We start from the raw sequence: 13367 nt of genomic DNA, 5'->3' as shown, positions 1-13367 counted from the left end.
TGCTTTATAGCAGCATAATGTGGCCATGCGGAAGCTGTAATGTCATTGCAAACTTTCTCTTTGCATTAGAGACTGTTCCATGTGCTTAAAACATGTTAGTTAGGCTAATGTCTATGTCTAGCATGTAATTATAGGCTTGTAGTGTTGTGGGTATTTGAGACGTTCATATGTGAATTGTGTGTGTATCCGTTGACCTCACTAACTTGTGCACGTTGTTTCATCCTCATTGAGTGTGTATCCTTCACGACAGCGACAATAAAAGCTCTGAAGCACGCTCACACACTCGTGCTCACAGCTATCATTCCCAAACGAACAGTAGTCGATCACTGCAACAGGCAGACAAAAGCATGAAACTTCGGTGATAGGAAAACATGCAAGATTCATCGATTTATGTTTGTATTTGGCTATAGAGAGCGATTATGCGAACATCTAACAAATATAAATTTCTTATTTCTGCTTGTTTTACATCACCGTCTCTGTATTACTATTGTATGGTACAATCATTATGGAATACTAATAAGTCATATACAGCATCAACTGTGTATTGCATATTCATTTTAAAAAGTGCTGTAATTGCAGGGAAGAAATGTGTGTGCCCTGGTTGCTCTCACTAACTTGTGCAGGTTTTCAGGTCATTGTTGAGAGAGTATCCTTCGTCACAGCGACAATTAAAACCGTTGAGGACACTCACACACTGGTGCTCGCAGCTATCATTCCCAAATGAGCAATAATCGATCACTGTAACGGCAGAAAAGAGTGAGAGAAATCAGGTGTTAAAGACCCCATGAAATCCATATTGAAGCTTTCTGAATTTTAGGCCATGTCTCTTCGTTTTATTCGGTGAGTTGAATCTGTGAATATATTGCCAACTTTACTGAACTCCTTGAACTAACACTGACCGTATTTCTTTATACTATAGACTTATACTTATAATACTTATACTCAAGTTCAAAATAAAACTCTCTTAACTGCTCTACTTTTAATATATGGAGCTGCCTTAAAGGAACACGCTGACTGTTTGGGACTTTAGCTTATTCACCGTATCCCCCAGAGTTAGCCATTCTAATCTCCGTGCGTGCCATAACTCTGTCTGACACACCCACCGCTAGCCTAGCTTAGCACAAAGACTGGAGGTAAACGGCTCCATCTAGCATACTGCTCAATAAGTGACAAAAAAAAAATGCCAACATTTCCCCATGGGCGTAGATTACGCGGGGGACGTGTCCCCCTCACTTTTAATAAAATGTATTTTCGTCCCCCGCACTTTTACTGGGTCTCACCGGTCCTAGTCGACCCGCTCCGAGCGGGATTCGAACCGGCGTTACCTGCGCGGGGGCGGGCAAGTTAACAGGGACGCTAAAAACAGCTTTCTCTCATCTCGGTTGATAGCGCGCTTCTTGAGGTCACGGGCAAGTGTATTTACATAGAAACCAATGTGAATACATGAAGATTTAAATTCAGAGACAAAAAATAATCTGTGCATGACCTGTAATTTTATTCTAATCTAAATATGAGGAGTTCGCTCTCACAGAAAGTCCAAAAGCGGATTCGTAGAGGTAATACCCAGTCACGCTGGAGCTGCAGATGAAGGAAAACAATCGTTATGAGTGATGAAACGTGACGACGACAATCAGACGATTGCGACAATATATGCTTTATGTGTGTTCTTCAAGTCATCTCAATGTAGGCTATTTATTGACAATAAAGTAGGCTATCATATGAATAATGAGGCTTTTAATGTTTAGTATCTTCTGCTCATCAAGGCTGCATTTATGTAATCAAAAATAGTTAAAACAGTAATATTTTGAAATATTATTACAAATTAAAACAGCTTTTTTCCTATGCGAATATATAGTAATTTATTCCTGTTTTCAAAGCTGAATTTATCATCATTACTCCAGTCTTCAGTGTCACATGATCCGTCACTAATCATTTTCATATGAGGATTTCATAATCAAGAAACATTTATGATTATTATCTGTGTTGAAAACAGTCGTGCTGCTTAAAAATGTTGTGGAAACCATGATAGCCTACATGTTATTTTTCAGGATTCTTTAATGAATAGAAAGTTCAATGGACAGCATTTATTTGCATTTATTAAATTAATTATTATCTTTTGTAATATAAAAAATATCACTTGTGATCAATTTAATGCATGTCTGATCAATTAAAGTATTAATTTCTCTATTTTTTAATTTAACTACAAATGTTTAGATGGTTTCCACAAAAATTAAGCAGCACCATGAGCAGCACAACTGATAATAATCATAAATGTGTGTTGATCATCAAATCCTCATCTGAGAATGATAAGTGAAGGATCATAGGACACTGAAGACTGGAGTAATGACGATAAATTCAGCTTTGATCACAGGAATAAATTACACTTTACTATATCTTCACATAGAGAACAGCATGGTTTACATCAGAATATATATATTTTTTTTAGGGCCGGGACTCGATTAAAATTTTTTATCTAATTAATTAGAGGCTTTGTAATTAATTAATCGAAATTAATCGCATTTTAATTGCATATAAATATTAATACCTGAGAACAATGAGAAGTAATTTTTCACATGTATTTTTAGTATACCATTGAATATTGACTGAATACATAAGCTTAATCAACAAAATATTGTTTATTTATTTCAGTCCAGCAGACCAGCGCAATGTTTGCCATTAAGTGTAGCAAAAGCATATTTGTGATATTTGAGGCTCGATGTGCTGCGGTGATACCCAAATTCCTTGTTGTATAGCTTGCACACTACCATGCTCTTGACGACGCTTCCATCATTTCGTTTTTTAAAACAAAATTTCCCATCCACGGGGCCAAGCAAAGCAGTCTCATCAGCTTCTTCGTTCATGTTCACTCATGCCCTGCGTCTCAATCAGCTCCCTAGTTCACTAGTCAGGGCACTGATCAGGACATAAGTCAATGGGCTGACTCCCTGATCAGTGCCCTGACTACTGAACTAGGGAGCTGATTGAGACGCACCCATGGTTTGTTGTTGTCGTGACTCCGGAGCGCTAGTTGGTGTTCCAGTATAATCGGTCCGTTGAAACTCATTCATTGAAAAACGTTCCGCGGAGCAAAAATAAGTGTGGTTAAATTTTTTTTTTTTTTTGCGTAATTAATTAACGCGTTAAAGTCACGTAATTAATTAATCTTAATTAACGCGTTAAAGTCCCGGCCCTAATTTTTTTACATTGCATAAAATCTATGGAGTCTTAATGCACAAGTGTTTGTAGTATATAAACCAATCATAAAATTGGCATAAAAATAGGACAATAATATTATAAATACTTATTAGTGGTTATTGTTCAGCAGTGTATTTGATATGTTGCCCAATTAAAAGCAAGAGATGCGATAAATTATATTGGTCAAAAAAAAAAATGGTATTACAACATTTTTGTCCCCCTCACTTCTGAAATGATGGCTACGCCCCTGAATTTCCCTATTTACATGTTGTAATTTTTATAGTTACATTGTGTACTATGCCCGACGGAAACTGAAAATTGAAAGACGTATATGACAAGGAACTATATTCTCATTCCTGCATAATAATCAAGGAACTTTGCTGTCGTATCATGTGTGAAGCAGCACAATGAAATTACGCAGTGCCTGAAAATAGTCCCTAGCTCGCTCTTTGTGCAAGCAGGTTGTCACGTTGGTTATGTTGACAAAAGTTTGCCTATTTTCAGGCTCTGTCACCAGAGTTATGGCACACACTGAGATGAGAATGGTATGGACTTATCTAACTCTAGGGGATACGGGGAATAAACTAAAGTCCCAAAAAGTCGGTGTGTTAACACAGTCAGCGGGACATTAAACAGGAAGTGTGTGTCTGAACATGTTTTATGAGAGAACAAAAATATCTTTGTGAGAGAACACAAACATTTAAAAAATATGTTTTCCCTCCCATCCCATTTTTTTTCCACCAACATGTCCCTTTAGAGGCTCCGTAGAAATACATGCATATTAAAACTAATTAGATATATTTCCGTAAATATAAAATTGCAAAAATCACATAACAAAATTACTTAAATTCAAATTAAAACTTAAAATATAAAAATAAAAGCCAATTCAAAATATGAATAATAAGTAGCATTTCAATAATACTAACAACAACAATGTATATACAGGAGAGAATTTCATTCTTGGGATCTTAGCCGTTTGCATGGAAGTATGTAAGTAAGCATACTGTACTTGTAGCAGAAGAGGTGTCAGTTTAGTATAAAGTGATTTAGTATACATGCATACAATTTGAATACTGTGGTCAGTATATTTAATGCACACTGCTTAAATAGTATAAATAGTATGGTAGTATCCCATTCCAAACATAATCCTTGTCTGTATACTCTACTAAAATTGAAGTTTATGTAAATTTAACAATTCACTCTTCACTCAATTTGATATGCAGATAATATAAAATGTGGTCATAAAATTGAAGTATTTTCACCAGCCATCTCAAACTGTACAACAACAAAAGCAGCTCATAAACAAAAAATATCACTAAGCATGTGCATCACTAACTTGTGCAAGTTTTCTTGTCGTCATTGAGTGTGTATCCTGTGTTACAGTCGCACGTGAACGACCCAGGTGAAGCGATACAGATCTGCTCACAGTCATGCTTCCCTTCAGCACATAGATCGATGGCTGCAAGAGGCAAACACACACCTGTTGAGCACCACTGGAATGATAATTATGTCATTCTTGTAAGTATGTAATTTGTAAGAGTACACACGTGTGCAGGTCTTGCCGTCCTCATTGAGTGTGTATCCAGGCAGACACAGACACTGGTAGGAACCAGGCGAGCTCTCACAGATGTGCTCACAGCCATGATCTGACTCCAGACACAAGTCCATCCCTGCAAGTCCAATGCACACATGAGCACTGCGATTATAGCGTTCACAATCACAGGGCATAAAAGCAACAGCATTCATGTGCTTATATTTAGTATAAGATTCAAGCATTTTACTATGGAAGTCAATGGCTATTTTGAACGGCATTCAAAATTGACAGTCTCTCACTTCAGCCAATATGAATCTGTGATTTGGTTACAACACTCTGCACTTCTGATTCTCATTGGATTTTCTGTCCAATCAAATGCTCTCTAGAATCTGAAGCTATTCTTCATACAGTGTAATATATAGGGGATAGGGAACGATCAGACAGTGCACTATATAGGGGATAGGGAACGATCAGACAGTGTACTATAAAGGGAATAGGGAACAATCAGACAGTGCACTCTATAGGGGATAGGGAATGATCAGACAGTGCACTATAAAGGGAATAGGGAACAATCAGACAGTGCACTCTATAGGGGATAGGGAATGATCAGACAGTGCACTATAAAGGGAATAGGGAACAATCAGACAGTGCACTCTATAGGGGATAGGGAATGATCAGACAGTGCACTCTATAGGGGATAGGGAACGATCAGACAGTGCACTATAAAGGGAATAGGGAACAATCAGACAGTGCACTCTATAGGGGATAGGGAATGATCAGACAGTGCACTCTATAGGGGATAGGGAACGATCAGACAGTGCACTATATAGGGAATAGGGAACAATCAGACAGTGCACTCTATAGGGGATAGGGAATGATCAGACAGTGCACTATAAAGGGAATAGGGAACAATCAGACAGTGCACTCTATAGGGGATAGGGAATGATCAGACAGTGCACTCTATAGGGGATAGGGAACGATCAGACAGTGCACTATATAGGGAATAGGGAACAATCAGACAGTGCACTCTATAGGGGATAGGGAATGATCAGACAGTGCACTATAAAGGGAATAGGGAACAATCAGACAGTGCACTCTTTAGGGGATAGGGAATGATCAGACAGTGCACTATATAGGGGATAGGGAACGATCAGACAGTGTACTATATAGGGGATAGGGAATGATCAGACAGTGCACTCTATAGGGGATAGGGAACGATCAGACAGTGCACTATAAAGGGAATAGGGAACAATCAGACAGTGCACTCTATAGGGGATAGGGAACGATCAGACAGTGTACTATATAGGGGATAGGGAATGATCAGACAATGCACTATATAGGGGATAGGGAACGATCAGACAGTGCACTATAAAGGGAATAGGGAACAATCAGACAGTACACTATATAGGGGATAGGGAACAATCAGACAGTGCACTATAAAGGGAATAGGGAACAATCAGACAGTGCACTCTATAGGGGATAGGGAACGATCAGACAGTGTACTATATAGGGGATAGGGAATGATCAGACAGTGCACTCTATAGGGGATAGGGAACGATCAGACAGTGTACTATATAGGGGATAGGGAATGATCAGACAGTGCACTATATAGGGGATAGGGAACGATCAGACAGTGCACTATAAAGGGAATAGGGAACAATCAGACAGTGCACTCTATAGGGGATAGGGAACGATCAGACAGTGCACTATAAAGGGGATAGGGAACGATCAGACAGTGCACTATAAAGGGAATAGGGAACAATCAGACAGTACACTATAAAGGGAATAGGGAACAATCAGACAGTGCACTCTATAGGGGATAGGGAACGATCAGACAGTGTACTATATAGGGGATAGGGAATGATCAGACAGTGCACTATATAGGGGATAGGGAACGATCAGACAGTGCACTATAAAGGGAATAGGGAACAATCAGACAGTGCACTCTATAGGGGATAGGGAACGATCAGACAGTGCACTATAAAGGGGATAGGGAACGATCAGACAGTGCACTATAAAGGGAATAGGGAACAATCAGACAGTACACTATATAGGGAATAGGAAACGATCAGACAGTACACTATATAGGGGATAGGGAACAATCAGACAGTGCACTCTATAGGGGGTAGGGAATGATCAGACAGTGCACTCTATGGGGGATAGGGAATGATCAGACAGTGAACTATATAGGGGATAGGGAACAATCAGACAGTACACTATATAGGGAATAGGAAACGATCAGACAGTACACTATATAGGGGATAGGGAACAATCAGACAGTGCACTCTATAGGGGGTAGGGAATGATCAGACAGTGCACTCTATGGGGGATAGGGAATGATCAGACAGTGAACTATATAGGGGATAGGGAACAATCAGACAGTGCACTCTATAGGGGGTAGGGAATGATCAGACAGTGCACTCTATGGGGGATAGGGAATGATCAGACAGTGCACTATAAAGGGAATAGGGAACAATCAGACAGTACACTATATAGGGAATAGGAAACGATCAGACAGTACACTATATAGGGGATAGGGAACAATCAGACAGTGCACTCTATAGGGGATAGGGAACGATCAGACAGTGTACTATATAGGGGATAGGGAATGATCAGACAGTGCACTATATAGGGGATAGGGAACGATCAGACAGTGCACTATAAAGGGAATAGGGAACAATCAGACAGTGCACTCTATAGGGGATAAGGAACGATCAGACAGTGCACTATAAAGGGAATAGGGAACAATCAGACAGTGCACTCTATAGGGGATAGGGAACGATCAGACAGTGTACTATATAGGGGATAGGGAATGATCAGACAGTGCACTATATAGGGGATAGGGAACGATCAGACAGTGTACTATAAAGGGAATAGGGAACAATCAGACAGTGCACTCTATAGGGGATAGGGAACGATCAGACAGTGCACTATAAAGGGAATAGGGAACAATCAGACAGTGCACTCTATAGGGGATAGGGAACGATCAGACAGTGTACTATATAGGGGATAGGGAATGATCAGACAGTGCACTATATAGGGGATAGGGAACGATCAGACAGTGCACTATAAAGGGAATAGGGAACAATCAGACAGTGCACTCTATAGGGGATAGGGAACGATCAGACAGTGCACTATAAAGGGGATAGGGAACGATCAGACAGTGCACTATAAAGGGAATAGGGAACAATCAGACAGTACACTATATAGGGAATAGGAAACGATCAGACAGTACACTATATAGGGGATAGGGAACAATCAGACAGTGCACTCTATAGGGGGTAGGGAATGATCAGACAGTGCACTCTATGGGGGATAGGGAATGATCAGACAGTGAACTATATAGGGGATAGGGAACGATCAGACAGTGCACTATAAAGGGAATAGGGAACAATCAGACAGTGCACTCTATAGGGGATAGGGAACGGTCAGACAGTGCACTATATAGGGGATAGGGAATGATCAGACAGTGAACTATATAGGGGATAGGGAATGATCAGACAGTACACTATATAGGGAATAGGAAACGATCAGACAGTACACTATATAGGGGATAGGGAACAATCAGACAGTGCACTCTATAGGGGATAGGGAATGATCAGACAGTGCACTCTATGGGGGATAGGGAATGATCAGACAGTGAACTATATAGGGGATAGGGAATGATCAGACAGTACACTATATAGGGGATAGGGAATGATCAGACAGTGAACTATATAGGGGATAGGGAACGATCAGACAGTACACTATATAGGGGATAGGGAACGATCAGACAGTACACTATATAGGGGATAGGGAACGATCAGACAGTACACTATATAGGGGATAGGGAACGATAAGACAGTGCACTATAAAGGGAATAGGGAACAATCAGACAGTGCACTCTATAGGGGATAGGGAACGATCAGACAGTACACTATATAGGGGATAGGGAATGATCAGACAGTCAATTAATTCACTGACGTTCTTGAGCATATATCACATGGAGGAACACCTTACTACAAAGCTTGTCTTGGAACTGGAGCCCAAACTGGTGAATAAGGTCAAAGCTCTCCACAAGGAACACGTGATCCTCAAACGGCGGTGATGCCATTGCTCGCAGTGATGTCATATCGGCCCTGGCGACACCAATGGCGTATATTTCAATCCCAGACTCTCTCGCAGCAGCTGCCACTTCGGCCACGCGGTCCTGAGGCCGACCGTCCGTCACGATAACAGCTACATGGGGAACGTTACGACGGGCACCTTCCTCGGCAGAGAAGGCAACATTCATGGCATACCGGATGGCCAAGCCGGTCATAGTGCCCTGTGCCAATGGAATGATCTCGTTGATAGCTTTAACCATCTGCTCTGTCTTGCTGAAGGCTTTGAGGGAGAAGACGTTCTGGACCTGGCTGGAGTATTGGACCACACCAACTCTTGTAGATTCCAGGCCAATGTCCAGCTCATGGATGATGTCAATCATGAACTTGCGCATAGTCTCAAACTCATGGGGGCGAACACTACGCGAGCCGTCGATGATGAACACAAGGTCAACCGGGCCAGATTTGCACTTTGGTTCAGCTGTAAAATGTTGGAAAATAGAATTAAAACCCACACAATGACAATATTGACACAGTTTAAAACTATGAGAAAAAAGTGCAAAGATTCTTTATTGGATGTTTTTTTTAAACTTTGTTTCTGTACATGGAAACTGTTAAACCTACTTAAAAGGGTGGTTCCGTGGTTTTTTTCTAGTCTTGTTTATGTTTATGGGGCGCATTATAACATGTCTCAATACTTCTTCTTTTCTTTAAACACCTTATTTTTCTTCTATTTCCCCTTTATTCCACACCGCTCTCTCCACTGTCCTTTGAACGGCTCGTTTGCGTCCTGCTTCTATGAAGCCCATCCCTCCGAAAAACGCAATGGTCTTAGATTGGTTAGATGGCCAAATGTAGTTTCCTGTATTTTTATTGGCTGAAGTGCCAAACACAGGTTGTCCAGAAATGCCACGCCCCTTTCCATTACGGGCAGAAGTCACATCTGTGTGGACTAGCAAGGGTTTATGATGTCACCAACCCAGGAAGAAGCTCGTTGTAGTCCATACCGGCCGTTTTTGTAGGCAATGAACTGCCGTAACTTTAAAAGACAATATCTCTGTTTGCATTGAACTTTCAGCGCTGTAACATTGCAGATACTGTTTATGCTCAAGCAGCGACATTACACACTAACTAAAGTTAAAAAAGTCAAATGGCATGCAACCACCCCTTTAAAAAGCACTGTTTATTTCATATGTATCTTTTTTTTATTGTTTTATCTTTTTTTATGGTTCTGTTGTATTTATGTTGGCCTGCTGAATGCTAAATGGATCCAGTCCATGTTCATTAGAAATAATTTGATAATGCAGTAAAAAAAACTAGCTAATAGGCTATAAGTTGATGTATGTTTTTTTTCTTCACTTCGCTGATTTAAAACATGATCAAAACACTATATTTTTTAATGACAAAATTATTTTTAATACAATTATTTCCAATAATTGTTTGTTAAAATCGGTATTGGCTCCAAAAAATCCTATTGCTGCGTCCCTAGTATGAAATCATCCCTGCTCCTCAAGCCAAAGCTGGCCTGCTTTGGACCAAGGTATTTGGAGGAGGCAGAAAACCCTGGCCGTTGGCCCCGAGGAAGCCCAATCAAGCCCCTGAAGAGACAGTAGAAACGGGACTGGCTTTTGGCCCGACGCTTTTGGCCCGACAGTGGACAGTGATTTTTGTAATCATTTTTAAAAGGGAGAAATGCTTTCTATTATCTTTTGTTGTTGACATTAAATGTTATCTAATAAAACGCCATTTTGGTCCAAATTGGTTGACCTGTTCCTTGGTAACCAGGAACAAAATTATCTAGAATATATCGAATAAAGGTTCACTATTTAAGCAAGGATACACATGCTTTCTGTGGTGAATTAATGGCTGCCAAGAGCATGAAACCATCGAAATTCAAGAGGCACTCAAATATCATAAGTGCAACATTACAAAACAATATTATAAATTTAATTTTCTTTTTTTCAGCCTAACCTCACATTAATCATTTTGCATATTGAGCCAGTCCATGTTAATGTAATACATTTTGCTTTTAGCTTTGCATGTGAACTCTGGCCCCTGAAGCATTTGAGAACCACAGAGCTGATAAAAAAACATGCTCTACAATGGCCATCTGATTTGCCAACACCAACACAATTGGTGCAACCACTAAATGCTTAGTGTAATCAACAGACTCTGAGGTAGCGTCTACAACCATTCCTGTTAAGATTGAGTTATTAGTGTTATAACAGCGGTTTAACCAACCTGATTGAGGCCTTGCTTCTGTCGCAGCCATTATGGCTATTAGCACACCAACATACACCAACACACGTGTCATGTTTCGTCGACAGAACCCCAATCTCGCCGTAAAAATCCCACTGGCTGTAGGTGGAGAAGAGAGAGAAACTGAAAAATTGCAGGTCAAGGGAAATCTGCTTTTAAAGGAAGCCATACATTCCAGTCTGAGCTTGCAATAAAACGGCGACACCAAACAGATGGTCCACAGCAGCACTTCTAAACAGGCAGTTAACATGGAAGAGTTAATAGACTTTTGGGCCGATCACATCAACACAGGCTCCGAGTTCAAACGCTGTGTGAAGTAATTGCTGGAAAATAACTGCGTCTGGGACATTGCTGCTGTAAATGGCATGCTGTCAATCACTTTGACTTTAAAAGAAATTTGCCTCTCCGAGGGCCTGATAAGGGTTATCACTATCAGAGGGACACACAATGGTGGAGTGTGTCATGGTTTGGCATGAATTTTACTGTCTTTGAACCCAGCAGATAAACAGCCAGACAGATTCCTGCTGTGCTGCATTCATATCCATTCAGTTAAAAACAGGATTTTTTTTGTACAGTTTGCAGAGTTGAAGCTGAGATAAATAAATGAGCGCATGAGTGAACCCGATCATCTCTTCCTAACCTCTTCCTAATAAACATGAATCAACTTCTGAAGGTGTGTTGAGGATACATTACAACTTACTGAAACCTGTCATATGTAGTGTAATTGCTCGATCAGTGTTTCAATGGTGGGAAGACGTCAATAAAACAGCTTGTAAACAATGTCACGTAGCATCACATTTACCTCAGAAGTCATTCAGTGTCCACAGCTGTGAGTTCACTAGAGAAATCAACTCTTTCACTGAATAGATGACCTATATTAGCCTATATATTCATTATATTCTACTGAACCTGTTAGAGATGTCTTGATTATTTGTGCGTTTAAATAAATCTGTCATGACACTGTGTATAAATGATTATATTTCAACAATGAATTTTAAAAACATAATTTTATAATTAGATATAGAAGTTAATGCAAAAACTGTGAAGTTTAAATGTTTGCATTTTTTTACGAGTTAAAGATCTAAAAATAAATAGCAAACTGAATTTAGGCTAATTTTTAGGCTAACGTGCACATTCAGTTGTTATATGATTTATATTATATTAATGTGCAAGTAAGGACTCCCTGTATAGTTTACACTTTACAGCAATAGCAGAGATATTTTTTTTATATCTTATATGAAAATTTTAGTTATAATTTAATTAATTTAAGGACAGACACTATTTGTTCAGTAAACCACTGTTTAATAAAAAAAAAAGCTATTATTTATTTTTTTAGAATTTAAATGTAGGTATTGGTTATGAATAAGGTCATGCAGAATAAGGCATTAATATGTGCTTTAAAAGTACTAATAAAAGTAATATGCATGATAATAAACAAATCGGTTAATAGCAAGAATTGAACCCTAAACTAAAGTGTTAAATTACTGGATCCTGTAAATATATAAAACATTTTCCACACAAATATTAAGACACCTATATATAACTATATATAATGTTTTAAGAGCTGCAAATACTCGTATTAGAATGTCTGGATCATGTGATACTGTAATGATGATGAAAATTCAGCTTTGATCACAGGAATAAATTATTTTAAAATACAGTTAAACAGAAAACACCTATTTAAAATTGTAATATACAATTTTGTTATCACAATAATGTAGCCTTGGTGAGCAAAAAAGACTTCTTTCAAAAACGAATTTTTCATTTTTAAAATGACCGATCTCAAACATTTGAATAGTAGCTTCTGATGTGAACTCTCATTTGTTAACATACAAATTTAAAATACTATGAGGGTGAGTAAATAATGACTGAATTTTTCTTTTAGGGTGAATTCGCCCCTTTCAAATTTAAAGACAAAGACAGGAAAAGATATTGCACATGCATGATGCATCCCTACAAACTACCCTAAATTTCTTTGGAGCGACCTCTATGACCAGTGCTGGTTTGTGGTTTCTCTAAGCCTTGATAAAGTCTCTGTCGTTTCCAGTGGCATCCAGGTAGACTTCAGTCCCCTGTGTGCTAATACAAAGAAGCCTTATGTGCCATATGTGTATATTAGGCTTTGAGTGTGTGCGTACGAGCTGCGGAGGCCCTTAACTCAGTTTTGATTATTTCAGCACTGTATGGTCAGCCACACACATCATACTGGCAGACAGCCAATAAATTCAGAAGATTAAAGTGGTTATTTCATGTTTACAGAGAATATAGCACCATTACTGGGTTTTGGATGGCAGCCC

General features: G+C 39.3%; 1 protein-coding gene across 3 annotated transcripts in view; it reads right to left on the bottom strand.

Moving 5' to 3' along the window:
* Positions 1–13367, bottom strand: part of matn4 (matrilin 4) — a 37788-nt gene that overhangs the window by 21113 nt on the left and 3308 nt on the right. For 2 of the 3 annotated variants that reach the window (XM_067460440.1, XM_067460438.1), the window contains exons 2-7: positions 11053–11169; positions 8729–9292; positions 4743–4865; positions 4532–4654; positions 616–738; positions 204–326 (exon numbers count right to left, since the gene is read on the bottom strand). In XM_067460440.1, the coding sequence (XP_067316541.1) occupies positions 204–326; positions 616–738; positions 4532–4654; positions 4743–4865; positions 8729–9292; positions 11053–11125 (1129 nt within the window). In that variant the 5' untranslated portion in view covers positions 11126–11169. The remainder of the gene's footprint in view (positions 1–203; positions 327–615; positions 739–4531; positions 4655–4742; positions 4866–8728; positions 9293–11052; positions 11170–13367) is intronic. The other variant, XM_067460439.1, reaches the window with a different exon arrangement.

This window comes from Pseudorasbora parva, chromosome 12 (assembly GCF_024679245.1).
Source record: "Pseudorasbora parva isolate DD20220531a chromosome 12, ASM2467924v1, whole genome shotgun sequence".
Taxonomy (NCBI): Eukaryota; Metazoa; Chordata; class Actinopteri; order Cypriniformes; family Gobionidae; genus Pseudorasbora; species Pseudorasbora parva.
This window is presented reverse-complemented; position numbering and strand designations above follow the sequence as displayed.